Raw genomic sequence first — 17,650 nt, 5'->3', positions numbered from 1 at the left:
GAAGGGCAGGGATAACCCCTACTCCATTTAGAGGAAAACCTGATGAAAACTTCAGGGGTTTGATGTCCAGGTTGAGGACTTTAATCCATCACCATTTGAATTTGGCTTTAAAAGAATTATTAGGAATTGAACAGTTTGAATCAAAATTACAGTCAAACAAAATGAGGTAGCTTTATAATTAGAGAATTGTGGTCATGCATGTAGTACCTAGTGTTTAGGTTTAGATAAATAGAGGCTACTGCAATTTTGTAGTTCCTTTTTTTTCAACCCACTAGAACAATACTCTATATAAACAACATCAGAAACATGACTAGATTCACTTTTTAATGTGTTTTACAAATCTTTTATTGCTTCAACAAGAAAATGGATACCAGAATGCTTTTCTTTTTAAAAACTTATTTGAACTACTTTGAGTCACTACTTTTATTCTTTATTGTCCTTATTTTCGAAGTTTTGGCGCCCAAACTTGGAAAACCTCATGGAGATTTGTATAAACATGCATATACATATATACACACACATTAAGTTTAAAGCCTCAGTTCCTCATTAAACCTTGTGCTCAGGCTCCTGTTAAAAAGAGGTAAAATGGTGAGAAGCTAAAAATCATGGAAAACATGAATAAATCCCAATTTATAATTTCCTTGTTGTTATGAATTAAAACAGACATTTTAAGGCAAAATCTATCACCTTGCTAAAACTTCTACTAAGCTACAGACTCAGATATTTACAAGAAAATAAATAAACAAAAAGCCCTTTACACATGTCAATATGGTTTAATGACAAGCTAGCTGAGGAGTTGCACTTTGTTATTTTAGGTAACTTTCCATTCAGGAACAGTTAATATTTCAATGATTAAAATTTCAGGTGTTAAAAACTAACTTCAAGCAGGGTCACTGTTACACTGAAGCTGAATTCTTCAAGTTCTTGTCTTTAAATTACTATACAAATCCATCACAGTTACATTCAAGCTATTAATTTAAAACACATTTAATGTTTGGTAACTGAGTTTGGTAATGTTTGGTAATTACTGTACTCTAGGTCGTTTGATTTTATTTTTCTCTATAGGAGCTTTCCTCTTTTGTGAGAATCCAGGCCCAGGTTCCTTATTATTCTGAAGAAATGAAACAGCTTCTGGTAGACAGTAATTTTCTACTTGAGGAGGAGATTCCTATAAAAGGGAGTAAAAAACCCAATACTGTTCATTTTTTTCAGATTTCAAACTGTTAATTAGGTAATAGATTCCTTTACTCTGCTTTATGACCAAAAAACTTAAACATTTGTCTTTCAAGGTAGCTATTTAGCATGTGTCACCTTTAGTGAACAGATCCTGTGTAACAAAATTTCACCTTTTATCAGAAAAATGAGTTTATAGCTCAGGCAGAGGGGGGCTAGCTCAGATCTTAATGGTTTCATCTGTAAAATATGGATTAAGTACAGAACATGGAAAATATGATAAGATACAGTTAATAGCTATCATTTAACTGTGAGATGTTATGTTTAGTGTAAATTTTTGAAAATCTTTGAATGGAATGGGATGAATTCCCCTTTTCATTTTTTATGGCTTTTAGTCTGAGAAGCCCCTGTCTGTGTCATATTGACTGGCTAAAACTAACAGAAAACTCTGAAGAACCAGAGGACAGAATGGCAACCACAGCACTAGAAAATGAGGTGGGAAATTCCAGAAAGTTTGGGAGGAGCTCCAAACACTGTGTTATAAACACTGACCAAATCCTTGCTTGACCCCTAAATCATGTATGTGCAGAGACTCAAGGTAAGGCTCAAAGAACCCAACTAAGATTTGAGCTGCCACTCACTGCAGAAGGTCAGCCAAGTAAACTGCCTGCTAAACAAATAAAATGGTCCTCTTCAGAAGAACATGACACGATCTAGTCTCTACAACTGATTTGTAATTTCTAGGATACATCCAAAATTACTATACACGTCAAGAAGCATAACATGAACTATTCTCAAGAAAAAACAATCACCGCCCAAAACGGAAATACTTAAGTATCAACTTACGAAAAAAATATACATATACTGAAAATTACAAAATGCCCATGAAAGAAATCAGACAACCTAAATAATTAGAGATAAGCTGTCCTCAGTGACTAAAAGACTTAACATAGTAAAGATGTCAAACACTCAAACTGATCTGTAGGTTTAATGTAATTCCTATCAAAATCATAAAGGTATTTTTATAGACAAACAGGCTTATTTAAAAATTTATATATAAAGACACAGTCAAAAAGAAGTACAGGCCCTAGAATAGCAACAACAATTTTGAAAAAGAGGAATAAAGAGGAAGGAATCATGACCTAATATTAGGACTTATTATGTATACAGTAATTAAGAGTCTTGCAGAGGGAAAGACACATAGATTGATGGAACAGAACAGAGAATGCAGAAATAGACCCATAAAAAATGCACATCTGAATACTGACCAAGGTGCAAGTGCAACTAAATGGAGTATAGTTCTTTTAACAAATGGTGCTGGAGCAATTGGACATTCTGAGGCAGAAAACCCCTCAACCAACCTCCTAATAATTTTGACCTAAACTTTACACCTCTACATATTATCAGACATAAAAAGTAAAAACTATAAAACCTTTTATAAAACTTGTTTTGCAAAAATTCCTGTTAAGAGGATAAAGGTAGGGGATCCCTGGTGGTCCAGTGGTTAGGACTCAGTGCTTCCACTACCGGAGGCATGGGTTCAACCCCTGGTTGGGGAACTAAGATCCTGCTAGCTGTGTGGCTAAGCCAGGAAAAAAAAAAACAAAAAACAAAAAAGGAGGATAAAGGTAAATGGATGAATACATAAGCCACAGACTGGGAGAAAATATGTGCAAATACATATCCAACAAAAAACTAGTATCTATTATAAACAACTCTCAAGCGTAAAAAAAAAACAATTCAATTACAAAGTGGACAAAAGACATGAAGAGACATTTCAAGGAAGAGGATGTGAACATGGCAAATAAGCACACAAAAAGATGTTCACTTTGATTAGCCATTAGGAAAATGCAAGTTAAAGTCACAAGAGACATCATACACCAAATGAAATGGCTAAATAAAAAATGACAACTAAATGCAGATGAGGATACAAAGAAACTGGATCACTCATACATTGATGGTGAGAACGTAAAATATGCCCACTTTGTAAACACACTCTTGAGCATTTATCCCAGTGAAATGAAATCTTATTTTCACATATGAAGCCGTACATAAACGGAAACAACCCAGATGTCCTTCCATAGGTTAATGATTAACTGTGGTACATCTGTACTACTCAGCAATAAAAGGTAATAAAAGTATTCATTTTTGCATAAGAATGCAACATTCTGGATGAAACTCAAAGGAATTTTACTCAAAGGAAAAAAGCCAATTGCCAAAGTTTACACACTATTATTAATTCCATTTATTTAAGTTTTAAAAAATGAGGGATTCTTGGGCTTCCCTGGTGGCGCAGTGGTTGAGAGTCCGCCTGCCGAGGCGGGGGACACGGGTTTGTGCCCCGGTCTGGGAAGACCCCACATGCTGTGGAGCGGCTGGGCCCGTGAGCCATGGCCGCTGAGCCTGCGCGTCCAGAGCCTGTGCCCCGCAATGGGAGAGGCCACAACAGTGAGAGACCCGCGTACCGCAAAAAAAAAAAAATGAGGGATTCTTGTAGTGATAGAACTGTTCTGTATCTTGACTGTGGTGACAGATACATGAACTTACACATGATAAAACTGCAGAAATCTATATATACAAATATACATGAATAGAAGTAAAACTGGGGAAATCTGAATAAGCTTGGATTGTATAAAGCCAATATCCTGGTTGTAATACTGTACTATAGTTTTTGCAAGATGCTACTCACTAGTGTAACCTGGAGAAAGTGTACATGGAATCTCTCTGTATTATTTCTTACTACTGCATGTAAATCTACAATTATTTCCAAATAAAAAGTTTAATTAAAAAAAAAAAGTAACAGAACATCTTGCTCATGACCCAGATGTTGGAAACTGTAGACAACTGCAACATAGCTATTATAACTGTTCTTAATGATATAAAGGAAAATATGCTTGAAATGAGTGAACAGAGGAAATCTCAGCACAAAAACAGAAACCACAGAAAAGAATCAAAGAGATTTTAGATATAAACAAGTAATACTTTTTAAAAAATTTATTTATTTTTGGCTGTGTTGGGTCTTCACTGCTGCACGCGGGCTTTCTCTAGTTGTGGCAAATGGGAGCTACTCTTCGTTTTGGTGCGCGGGCTTCTCATTGCAGTGGCTTTCTTTTTGTGGAGCATGGGCTCCAGGCACACAGGCAGCATGTAGTTGCAGCATGTGGGCTCAGCAGTTGTGGCACGCAGGCCCTAGAGCACATGGGCTTCAGTAGTTGTGGTGTGTGGGCTCAGTAGTTGCAGCGTGCAGGCTCTAGGGCACGCGGGCTTCAGTAGTTGTGGTGCACAGGCTCAGTTGCTCCGTGGCATGTGGGATCTTCCCAGACCAGGAATTGAACCCGTATTCCCTGCATTCGCAGGCAGATTCTTAACCACAGAGCCACCAGGGAAGTCCAAAAATATGACTTAAATCAAAGTCTCACTGGATAGGATTAAGAGCAGATGAAAATAACAGGAAAAAATCAGTGAAGTTGGAGATAGATACACAGGAATTGGGCAATCAGAAGAGCACAGAAAAAATAATTGCAAATAAGTGAATACAGGCTTAGGGGCCTGTGGGACAATATCAAAAGAGTAACATGAGTAACTGAATTCCCAGACAGAAAAGAATGAAGCAGAAAAAATAGCAGAATGAAGAAATAATGCCCCAAATTTCCCAAACTTGGTGAGAGACATAAGTTTAAAGAAGCTTTGTGAATACCAATCAGGATTCATACAAAGAAACCATACCTGGAAATATAAATGGTTGAAAATCAAAGATGAAGAGAAAATCCTGAGAACAGCCAGGAGAAAAATGACACATTGCATAAAGGGGAACAATTCAAATTACCATTAACTTCTTATCAGAAACAATGGAGGCCTTAGGACTTCCTCAGTGGTCCAGTGGTAAAGAGTCCACCTTCTAATTCAGGGGACGCAGGTTCGATCTCTGGTCAGGGAACTAAGATCCCACGTGCCCTAGGGCAACTAAGCCTGTGCGCCTCAACGAGAGAGCCCGCATTCCACAAACCTACAGAGCCCAGGCGCTCTGGAGCCCACGTGACACACCTAGAGAGAGAAAAAAACCCACACACCACAACAAGAGAGAAGCCTGTGTGCCACAATGAAGAGCCCATGCCACAAAGATCCTGCATGCCTCAACAAAGATCCCAAGTGCCACAATTAAGACCCAACGCAGCCAAAAATATTATTTATTTTAAAAAATAAATATTTTTTTAAAAAGTAAAAAGAAAAAGAAACAATGGAGGCCAGGAGAGAATGAAGTCTTTATTGAAGTACCAGAAGAAGAAAAAAAACTCAACCCCAAATTTTATATCCTGCCAAAAATCTTCAAGAATAAAGGTAAAATAGACATTTTCAAAAAAAAGAAAAAAAAAGAAAACTAGCATTGGTCCCCATCATATTTGTACTACAAACTAAAGAAAGTTCTTCAGGCTGAAGGAAAATGATACCAGATGGAAACTTAGATATTCAGAAAAAAATAACACTCAAAATGGTATACATTAGGGTAAATATAAAAGACTTTTTTTCCCTTTTGATTTCCTTAAAATACATTGGATTGTTTAAAGAAAAACTTACTTAAAGCATAACACTGCACTGTGGGGCTAAAACAGATAGATGGGCCAGACATTAAATATTTTAGTAGTTGCAAATTTCTGTTGCGACTATTCAACTCTGCAGTTGTAGTGCAAAAGCAGCCAAAGAGAATATGCAAATTTAAGAACGTGGCTGGGTTTCAATAAAACTTTATTAATAAAACAGGCAGTGGGCTGGATTTGGCCTGTGGGCTATAGTTTACTGGCCCTTGGTTTGAAGAACAGGGGAAGCAAAGGAATCTATATGGTTCAAGATTTCTGCATTTTATGCAAAGTGGCACAATATTAACTGTAGGAAGATTATGAAAAATTAAGGAAGTATATTGTAATCTGTAGAGCAAAAGACCCCTGCCCCTCTAAAAAGAAGCAGAGAAGTTTTTGCTTTAAAAAGACAATGGAGGGTCTTCCCTGGTGGCGCAGTGGTTGAGAATCTGCCTGCCAATGCAGGGAACATGGGTTTGAGCCCTGGGCAGGGAAGATCCCACGTGCTGTGGAGCAACTAAGCCCATGTGCCACAACTACTGAGCCTGTCCTCTAGAGCCTGTGAGCCACAACTACTGAGCCCGCGTGCTGCAACTACTGAAACCTGTGCAGCTAGAGCCCATGCTCCGCAGCAAGAGAAGCCACAGCAATGAGAAGGCCACGCACTGCAATGAAGAGTAGCTCCTGCTCTCCACAACTAGAGAAAGCCCACGTGCAGCAATGAAGACCCAACACAGCCAAAAAAAAAAAGAGAGAGACAATATGGAGGGGATTTCCCTGGTGGTCCAGTGGTTAAGACTCCACATTCCCAATGCAGGGGGCCTGAGTTTGATCCCTGGTTAGGGAACTAGATCCCATGTGCAGCAACTAAAGCTCCTGCAAGCCGCCACAAAGATTCCGCACATGGCAACAAAGATCCCCCATGCCACAACACAGCCAAATAAATAATAAATAAATATTTTTAAAAAAGACAATGGATGAAATGGAATTCTAAAAAATATTAAATACCAAAAAAAGCAAGAAAAGAAGAACTGAGGAACAAAGAACTGAAGAGACAAACCAAAAACAAATGGCAAAAAACAAAAACAAAAAAAAAAACAGTACCAGTAATTACGGGCTAAACATTCCAGATAATAAAAAGCAAGGCCCAACTATGTCCTGTTTACAAAAAAGCCGTTTTAAATATAAAGACACAAATAATTTAAAAATTAAAAAAAGATAAATTAAATACCTGGGAAAAAATTTAACCAAGGAGGTAAAGCATCTGTAAACTGAAAACTGTAAGACACTGATGAAAGAAACTGAAAAAGATACAAATAAATGAAAAGATAAGCTGTGCTCATGGACTGGAAGAATATTGTTAAAATATCCTTACTACCCAAAGCAATCTGCAGATTCAATGCAGTCCCTATCAAAATTCCAATGGCATTTTTCAGAGAAACAGAACAAACAAACCTAAAATTTGTATGTAACCACAAAATATCTCAAATACCAAAAGCAATGTTAAGAACAACAAAGTTGGAAGCATCATGCTCCCTGATTTCAAACTATATTACAAAGCTACAGTAATCAAAATAATATGGTATTGGCACAAAAACAGATCAATGGAACAGACTAGAAAGCCCAGAAGTAAACATATGCATACATGATCAATTAATTTACGACAAAGGTGCCAAGAATATACAATAGGGAAAAGACAATCTTTTCGATAAACAGTGTTGGGAAAACGGAACCCCCACATGCAGAAGAATGAAACTCAACCACTATCTTACATCATACACAAAAATAAACCCCAAATGGATTAAAGACTTGAACATAAGACCTGAAACCATAAAACTCCTAGAAAAAAACAGGCAGCAAGCTCCTTGACACTGGTTTTGGTGATGATTTTTTGGATTTGACACCAAAAGCGAAGGTAACAAAAGCAAAAATTAACAAGTGAAACTATATCAAACCAAAAAAGTTCTGAACAGTGAAGGAAACCATCAACAAAATGAAAAGCCAACTTATCAAATGGGAGAAAATATTTGCAAATTATATATCTGATAAGAGTTAATATCCAAAATATATACAGAACTCATACAACTCAACAGCAAAAAAAAAACCAAAAAAAAATCTGATTAAAAAATGGGCAGAGGATCTGAATAGACATTTTTCCAAAGAAGACATACAGATGGCCAACAGGTACATGAAATGGTGCTCAACACCACTAATCAACAGGGAAATGCAAATCAAAACCACAATGAGATACCATCTCACACCCATTAGGATAACTAACATAAAAAAGACAAGAGATTACACGTTGGCAATAACATAAAAAAGACAAGAGATAACACATGTTGGCAAGGATGCAGAGAAAATGGAAACTTTGTGCACCACTGGTGGGACTATAAATGGTGCAGCCACTCTGGAAAACAGTATGGAGGTTCCACAAAAAATTAAATACAGAACTACTATATGGTCCAACAATTCCACTTCTGGGTATTTATCCAAAGGAAACAAAAACACTAACTCGAAGATATCTAATAGCCAAGACATGAGTGTCCAGCAATGAATGAATGGATAAAGAAAACTGGTATGTACACACACACACACGCAAATGGAATATTATTCAGCCATTAAAGAGGAAATCCTGCCAATTGTGGCAACATGGATGGACCTTGAGGGCATTATGCTAAGCAAAAAAAGTCAGAGAGAGAAATACAAATACTGTATGATCTCTTGTTAAGTGGAATCTAAGAAAAACAAAACCCTCAAAACTCAATAGATACAACAGAGAACAGACTGGTGGTTGCTTGACAGAGGCAGGGGGGTGAGGGGTGGGAAAAATGGATAAAGGTGGTCAAGAGGTACAAATTTGTTATAAAATAAATAAGCTGGGGAATATAATACACAGCATAATGGTTATAGTTAATAATACTGTATGGTATATTTGAAAGTTGTTGAGACTCAATTTTGGAAGTTCTTATCACAAGATTAAAGAAAATTGTAATTATGTGTGGTGATGGATATTAACTAGACTTACTGCATAGATCATTTCATAAAATATACATATACTGAATCATTCATTATTTTGTACACCTGAAACTAATGTTATATGCTTTTTGTTTTTTTTTTGAATGTCAATACAAAAAAAAAAAAGATGGTCAGACTCATCATTTAGGCAGATCAGCAGACTCCTCTTTGGATAAAAATGAGACAATTCAAGAAGCACATAAAGTTATGAATCTAGGAGAGGTGTCCAATAACTAGTTCACCCACACCATCTCACCCAGCTCAAAATGGACAAGATCCAACTGTGTTCAGTACTTCTAAGCAGGTTTTTACCCCCTATTTTTTTTTAAGTGATATTTTTAAAAATTAATTATTTATTTTTATGTTTGGCTGTGTTGGGTCTTCATTGCTGTGTGTAGGCTTTCTCTAGTTGCGGCAAGCGGGGGCTACTCTTCGTTGCGGTGCACGGGCTTCTCATTGCAGTGGCTTCTCTTGTTGCGGAGCATGGGTTCTAGGCTTGCAGGCTTCAGTAGTTGTGGCACACGGGCTTAGTTGTTCTGCAGCATGTGGGATCTTCCTGGACCAGGGCTTGAACCTGTGTCCCCTGCACTGGCAGGCTGGTTCTTGACCACTGTGCCACCAGGGAAGTCCCTACCCCCTACTCTAAATCATGGACAGAAAACCAAGAATTACTAGATATCTGATAAATTCCTCTAACATGGAAGATAAAAACCCAGATAAAGGGAAAAACACAGCTTGGTGGAAGTTGAAACTATGCAGAGATAAGAAAACTTAAAAAAATTACATCAATAAATCCTCTGAAAGCTCACAGAAGGTATTAATCGATGAAACAAGAAAACATTAAAACAATATAAATTCAAAAAATGAAAACAGGTCTAAAACATGATAGCAAAATGAAGTTGATAGAATATTGAACTGCAAGAATCTCTCAAAAAGATAAAAATAAGTGAAAAATAATAAAATCTAATATACAAATAGCAGAAGTACAGAAGGAGAGAACAGAAAGTGGAAAAAAATCCCCTCATCATTGAAATCATTCAAGATTTCCCAGAACTCAAAGATAGAAGTTACCAGACCAGAAAGGGCCCAAGTGCCCAGCATAATATAAACAGATCCTCATGAGAGTGTATCATTTTGAAATTTCATAAAACAGGTAAAAAGAACTTCCTAACTAGATTACAGTTACATATAAAGGATTAAGAATCAGATGGCTTTAGACTGCTCAATGGCAATACTAGAAGCAAGGAGACAAACAATCAAAAGTCTAAGAGAAAGCAGTTTCCAACCTAGAATTTGATGCCCAGCCAAACTATCAGTCTAGTAGAAATGAGAAGAGAAAAAAGAATTTTCACACATAGAAAGTTTCAATTTACCTTCCACGTGTTCCCTCTCAAGAAGTTATGAGAAGAGACCTCCATCACAATGAGACAGCAGATCAGGATGACATGCAATTCAGAAAGAGGAGATTCAACAGGAAAGAGGCAAATAGTGGTGAATGGAGCTCCTGGGACGATGGCAGTGTACAGAAGTAGACAGAGGGTGACAAAGATCCCTGCAGCCACCACACCTAGTTTCTAAGCTGAAGTCAGAACACTGGGGTGAGCCTATCTCAGAGTCCTATCTGTGCTTGGCTTATCTTGGCCAGGAACTTGACATGAAGCTGCTGCTCTCCCCTCCTTAGCCTGCTGCTTCATAATATAGAAGTGTTCTGTTTTGACTTACTCCTGAGAGCTAGAGATAGGCAATAATAAGCTCAGATGCAGAAATACAGAGCACTCACTCCCCCAATGTGTTTCTCCAGACAGCTAGTATTTGACACACATTACAACCCTGAGAAAGGCAGGGACATGAACCACCGGGAAGGAGCAACAGGGAGTTCCTATGGGACTAGCAATCTTCTATTTCTTATCCTCGGCACCTGAATGACATTTTGTTATTCTTTAACCAGAACATATTTTCTATACACTCTTTTTTATGTAAAAAGAAAAAATACCCCAAAATTATAGCACATGTACAAGTTTAACACAGCACAAGTTTAAGCAATTAATCTGTGTTGGGTCCCGTCTTAGATGGCAGCTGTATCCCTGAAACGATCAGGAATTTCTACAGTGATGAGGTATGGGAAGTTCTCTACATTCCCCCAATCCCTGCCCTTTTCCCAGTGGGTAATATTTTAAAACCTCATGTCTCAACAAATAGAGATTTTTAAAAAGTTATTTAGATGTTCAAGGAGAGCTAGTACTGGTTTACTAAGTCCTAATCAATACACCCCACTGCTTTATGACAGAGGCTTTGCATGCATGTTTCAGGCACTCCTATTAAAGGCTGACCAACTTCCAAACACAAGCAGCAACAACCACAAAGCAGGTTAGTTTTGGCTTCCCCCTACTTCTACACTAATCTGTTTGAAATCCTTTGTTGTAAGACATTTACAATCATGTGTCATATCTTGCTGATTCCTGATGGCATTTTAGGCACTCCGGTGTCAAGATTTTTCTTGGCCCATTCAAATCACCCAACATAGGCTAATTCTGAACAGGAGTATAGTGAGTCCTCCATGTAGTAAGTGTTTCATTTCCCTTACTGTCTAACACAGGTATTTACAGTGTATCAAAACAAAAGGTCAAGAAAATTTAAAAAGGACCCTTGGGTAAATGTTTCTCCTTGGACTCGTGGAATCAATTTCTGCTTTCTTTATACTCCAACATTTTAGAGGGCACTTTTAGAGGTACCCAGATTTTTATACCCATTTCATATTTAACTTCTAGGCTAAATGTTTACATAGGTTTTCATTATTTTAAAAAATAGACTGAAACTGAAAGGGGTTGAATGGGGGAGACTAACAAGAGATTAACATTCTATGAATAACAAGCCAAGGGTTTTGTTGTGTAGTTATGTCTCTATGCATATAAGCACATTTCTGGTGGTGAGGAGGTCAAGGACAGGATCTTACAAACCTGCATAAGAAAATCAGCAATGTATTCCGTTTTCAAGCAGTACACATTCTGGGCAGCAGCTTCTGCTATATTAACTCCCAAGTCATCTGGTTTTAGTTTATTAAAGTCAGAAAAGAGATGTGTAGCTTCTTTAAATAAAGATACAGAATGACCAGGTAGCACCTAAGGAAAAAACAAAAAGCATCACAATCTATCAGTGTTTCAAAGTAGTTCAACTGTATAATCTACACATAAAGGACTACCATTTCACAAAGCACAGAAAATCAAGAATTGATCACAGCAACCTTGTCAATACAAACCTTTGCTCCTCCTGACTGAAGAAGGCGTTTGAATCCTGCTTCTCGGGACTGATCGACATGTAAAATAACCTTCCACCCACTAAATGCCCCCTACAAATGAAAAAATAATCAGTGTTGAAATTATTTGGAAAAATAAATGACAAAATAATACAAAAAATATATTATTTTCTCTGTCAATGAATAATCTTATAACCTTTATTTCTGATGAACACACTGATAACTATCTTGGTCAGAATACTCTGAAACACATAGCCACGGTGTCTGGCACACAGCAGGCCATCAATAAATACTTGAAGAATGAAGGAAAATGATTTAATGATTCAGTAACATTACAACAAAGCAACGTGACATTTGATTAGTCTTTTCTACTATTTTTTTCTTACAACTAATCAAAGGTAGAGCCTAAAGCACAGCTTCTTAGATGAGATGAAGCCTCCAGTTAATATTTCTCTTGAAAATGTTTACAAATTTGAAACCTAAAATATTTAAGTACAGAATTAGCAATTAACAGAAGCCAGTGGAATTACTTTAAAAGAAAGGGAATCAAGGCTAACAGGGACTTGGAGACAGCAGAGAACTCAGAATAGAACACAAATGATGATATAACTCAGGTGCCACAACTAAGATCCAACACAGCCAAAAAAAAAAAAAAAAAAGCATTTAAATACACCTAACCTACTGAACATCATAGCTTACCAGCCCAGCCTATCTTAAATATGCTCATAACACTTATATTAGTCTGTGGTTGGGCAAAATCATCTAACACAAAGCCAATTTTATAATAAAGTGGTTGAATATCTCATGTAATTTATTGAATGCTATACTGAAAGTGAAAAACAGAATGGTTTTAAGTATATTGGTTGTTTACCCCCATGATCACGTGGCTCACTGGGAGCTGTGGCTGCTGCCACTGCCCAGTATCACCAGAGAATACTGTACTGCATAATGCTAGCCTGAGAAAAGACCAACATTCAAAATTCAAACTATGGTTTTTACTGAATGTGTATCACTTTTGCACCATCATAAAGTCGAACCATCACAAGTTGGGGAGGTCTGTATGTACTATTTTAAAGTTGTGACAAACATAAACAGTATTTCAAGTTGCAATCATAATGCAAGCAAAAATATCTGATTCCTGTGGGGCAAAATCATAGTACTGTTAATAGTGTTGCGATTTGTTGCCTAGACTTACAATGAAGGAAATGTTAACTTTCAATTAGAGGTTAGTAAAAATAAGGATGTATTTCTTCCCCCATCCAAAGTGTATAGCCTTCCTGGATCCCAATGTTCATTGTAGCACTATTTACAATAGCCAGGACATGGAAGCAACCTAAATGTCCACCAACAGAGGAATGGATAAAGAAGATGTGGTACATATATATGATGGAATATTACTCAGCCATATAAAGGAAAAAAATTGGGTCATTTGTAGAGACGTGGATGGACCTAGAGGCTGTCACAGAGTGAAGTAACTCAGAAGGAGAAAAACAAATACCGTATATTAACGTATATATGTGGAATCTAGAAAAAATGGTATAGATGAACTTATTTGCAAAGCAGAGACACCGATGTGGAGAATAAACGTATGGATACCAATGGGGGGAAGGGAGGGGGTGGGATGGATTGGGAGATTGGGATTGACATATATACAGTACTATGTATAAAATAGATAACTAATGAGAACAGAATATATAGCACAGGGACCTCTTAGTGCTCTGTGGTGACCTAAATGGGAAGGAAATACAAGGAAGAGGGGATATATGTATACATGTGGCTGATTCACTTTGCTGTACAGCAGAAATTAACACAACATTGTAAAGTAACTATACTCCAATAAAAGACAAAACAAAACGAAAGAAAAACAAAGTGTATATAGCCTTCCTGAATTTGATCTATAAAACTCCTTTGGGAGAGTCTGTGGACCCCAAGTTGAGAAGCCCTGAAGCTGGATGCTAGAAAGACTCTTTGGAAGAAATACAGTATGGGTCACATTTTACAAATATAAATGATTTTTAAGAGAGCTATCAACATTATATATATCTTACTGTTGATCACAATTAGAAGAATTAGGAATCAACACTAAGCTCAATTTAGAATGTCCAAATTAAGTATATCAATCAAGTGATAAGAGACAAATAGAATTATTCTTATTTTGTCAAGCACATTCTCTGAAAAAAAAATCTGGACTAGTCATGACATCGAATGCCATTTATACTACCTACATAATTATATACGTTAATACCTCAATAATGCCTGATTCTTGTCTTTGCTGGATTTTCTTTCTCCATCTCATTGCTGCAAGTGCTAGTTTTCGTTGCTGTACACTGATTCCAGTCAAAACATCAAGTATGGAACTACTTCCCCATTCATAGTCTTCTTCCTAGAGAATTAGTCCAACAAACTTTTGAGTTCATAGAATATGTCCTCAAAGAATCCACAATCTAATAAGAGTTACAAGCTATACATTCCATTCCTTTAAATACAGAGGATACTAAGTAAGCATCAGTTTATGAGCATGGAGGAAATGTAGATTAATTTGGCTTCATATGAAAGTCAAGTATATCTGGCTTTTAATTAGAAATCAGAAGAATATTGCATACATTTCTAAGAAACAGATAACTATATCTTAGCAATTGGTAACAGATTATTGGGCTTCACCTACTGTAAGATGAACTTCACAGAAGGACATGGTCTCAAAAGAGGTATGTATTAACAGCTTGATTACCTGTCTACACAGGCGAGATCCCTGAATGATCTTGATTGAAAACTTCAAAAAATACATGATAGATATTACTGCAATGGTCAGTTAGGAACCAAAATATTTCAAATAATTAGCTTAGTATTTTATGTGCTGGAATCAGTTATTAAGACCTTTACTTTTAAAGAAAAACAACCCTTCACATGAATTTGCATACACACCAGCATGAAGCGCCCAGCAGTCCTGCAAGCTTCAAGGTAGGAGCGATGGAGCACCCACTTCCCAGCTGCCACTGAAGCTAAATACTTCTCGTTTCGAAGTGGATGTCCCACAACAATGTGTGTACAGTTGGGATCAAAGCACTGCTTCTCAATCACTAATCCACCTTGATTAGAAAAAATATAGGTACTTTATTGATTCTTAACTTTTCCTGAGGGAAAATGTACCTCAACTATGCAGAGGAATTATTTATAAACAAAATGTACCAATAAACAAACCCCCTAACATACTTTACATATAATAAAATAATGTTTATTATGAAAATTTAAAATCCAACAGTAGATAAAACAGTAAAATGAACCCCCATACACTGGCTACCTAGGTTCTAAGATTATCAAAATTTCACCATCCTTACTTCAAACTACCCTGTTTTTTGCTTAACCATTTCAAAGCAAATACCAGATATCATTTTAATTTATCCCTATGTATTCAGTATGCATCTCTAAAATACATGGAAATTTTCTCATACAGCTACAATGCTATTATCAGATCTAATATAATTAACAAAAATTCTTTGCTCTCTCAATACTAAATCCTTGTTCAAAGGGGGAAACTATTTCTTCTGCTTTTGGTGGAAATAAGGTCAGTAGACCAACACAGAAGCTTGGGAGGAAAACACTAGGTAAATAGAGATGAAGAAGGTGGGAGCTAAACCCTTTTTTCAGATATGTATTATGAAGTCTGACTTTGAGGACAGAAGAAGGCATAAGTAAATGTAAGCTTATGTAAAGCATGGCTTTTGATTACACTTTAGAGGTTAGGCAGAGTATCAAGAACTTTCTAAGATTTCAACAAAACAATGGAACTCCACTCATGCTTTACAGATGACTCTAATAATAGCAACAAGACTTTCTGAGCACTTACTATATACATGCCAGGGACTGTTGAAAGTTGAAAGTATTAACTCATTTAATCCTCACAACTCTATGAACGTACTACTGTTGTGTGCAATTTACACATGAGGACACAGGTACAGAGTAACTCACCCAGAATCACAGTGACAAAAGAACAACAGGTAAAAATTCCATTACTAACATCAATATCTAACTCTACATAACAAATTTATTCTGTGACCAACAGAATAAATAGTTCTCCACATCCTTAAAAGGATAGCACTAAATAACATTTAATCTTTTCTTAATGATTCAGGGCCACTATTAAAAACAACCATTATTTCTTAATGTTTTCTCTAGGTCAAGCTGTCATATTAAGTTCTTTCCAGTAATGTTCTTAACTCTATAGGGCTGCTTTGTTCAATACAGTAGCCACTAGCCACATGTGGCTACTGAACACCTGAAGCACAGCCAGTCCAAGTTGAGATGTGCTGTACGTGTAAAATATATCCCAGATTTCAAAGACTTAGTAAGAAAAAAGGCAAATTATCTCACTGATATTTTATACTAATTACACATTGAATATAATATTTTGCATATACTAGGTTAAATAAAATATATATTTAAAATTAATTTCACCTCTTTCTTTCTACTCTTTAAAATGTAGCTCCTAGAAAGTTTACCCTCCTAGTATGCTGCTTTCAGAATGGTGTCAGATGGAGAGCCTGACAACTAGTGGAATAAGAATGTCACATGAGGAGGAGCTCCTGTCTGGATGTCACTGTACCTTCAACTTCATAAAAATGTAGTTTTAATCATATTTTAAGTCTATAATTCCATTGATTTTGTCCAAGGTTTCAACAATGAACAAATGCTCAAAGCAGCACAAGATTCTTAAACCTAATGGTTGGTTTCAATTTAAATCTTTAAATATTTAAATCCTATGACCCAGTGACTTTAGATTTAGATTAGAGCTTTATAAAATCAAAGTTCTACTGGTGACTCAGTGTATGGCCTGAGGCAAGTTACCCATCTTTCTAATCTCAATTTCCACAGCTTACAAATGATATCAATAATTAGCTACATTTGACTTCCAAATAAGGTTACTATATGGGACATTTTTGACCTAAGTAAAATACTTGTACCTAGTTTTTCAATCAGATGACAATAATCAATACGTTCTTGAGGATTCAGAGATGACAACTGAAATATGTACTGTTTTTTTAAGTCTTCGTGAGTCTCCTCTATCGTTATAATCTGGAATGGAAGAGTTTATTTTAGAAAAAATTAACATTAAAAAAGTTATCAGGCCTATGGTTCTTTTATAGTGACATTTTACTTAGTCTTCTGAGTTATCAAATATAGAAATAATAATAGAGTGCAAAGAAATGCAGTTTTCAACATTCGACAAACCCTTGATATTGATATCAATAAATTCTGAATGCAGCATAAGAGCAATATCCAAAAGCCTTATCACCAAACTAAGGATAAACGAACCTTTTCTCTAGGGTGTGGAGCCACAGGTGGGTTGGCTAGGGGGAAGGCAATACTGGGGGCTTGAGGCGTAGGGATCAGGTGGCTGTCTTTTATTGGAGTTTCCAGTTCTTCAGAGATCGGGTGTTTTGGGGCTTCAGTCACACATATGTTCTCAGGATCACAGACAGCTGAGGGCAATAAAATGCTGCAGTGTGATGTTATCCAAATACGACTAAGAACAAAGTCTGGGAAATATTCTCATCTGTCTTAGCCAAGATGAAATTAAACACAAATTCTGGAATGTAAAAAGTACATGCAAAAAAAGTAACCTATTTCTAGAGCTTAT

At 36.5% G+C, this 17,650-nt stretch overlaps 1 protein-coding gene across 1 annotated transcript in view; it reads right to left on the bottom strand.

Moving 5' to 3' along the window:
- Nucleotides 1-379: 379 nt before the first annotated feature.
- TOPBP1 (DNA topoisomerase II binding protein 1) overlaps nt 380-17,650 on the bottom strand; it is a 74,031-nt gene continuing 56,760 nt past the window's right edge. Inside the window, exons 20-26 of the mRNA XM_007457562.1 lie at nt 17,326-17,492; nt 16,974-17,085; nt 14,938-15,101; nt 14,261-14,398; nt 12,019-12,108; nt 11,720-11,881; nt 380-1,168 (exon numbers count right to left, since the gene is read on the bottom strand). Of these exons, the coding sequence (XP_007457624.1) occupies nt 1,025-1,168; nt 11,720-11,881; nt 12,019-12,108; nt 14,261-14,398; nt 14,938-15,101; nt 16,974-17,085; nt 17,326-17,492 (977 nt within the window). The 3' untranslated portion in view covers nt 380-1,024. The remainder of the gene's footprint in view (nt 1,169-11,719; nt 11,882-12,018; nt 12,109-14,260; nt 14,399-14,937; nt 15,102-16,973; nt 17,086-17,325; nt 17,493-17,650) is intronic.

This window comes from Lipotes vexillifer, unplaced genomic scaffold (assembly GCF_000442215.2).
Source record: "Lipotes vexillifer unplaced genomic scaffold, Lipotes_vexillifer_v1.1 scaffold86, whole genome shotgun sequence".
NCBI classification, from domain to species: Eukaryota; Metazoa; Chordata; class Mammalia; order Artiodactyla; family Lipotidae; genus Lipotes; species Lipotes vexillifer.
This window is presented reverse-complemented; position numbering and strand designations above follow the sequence as displayed.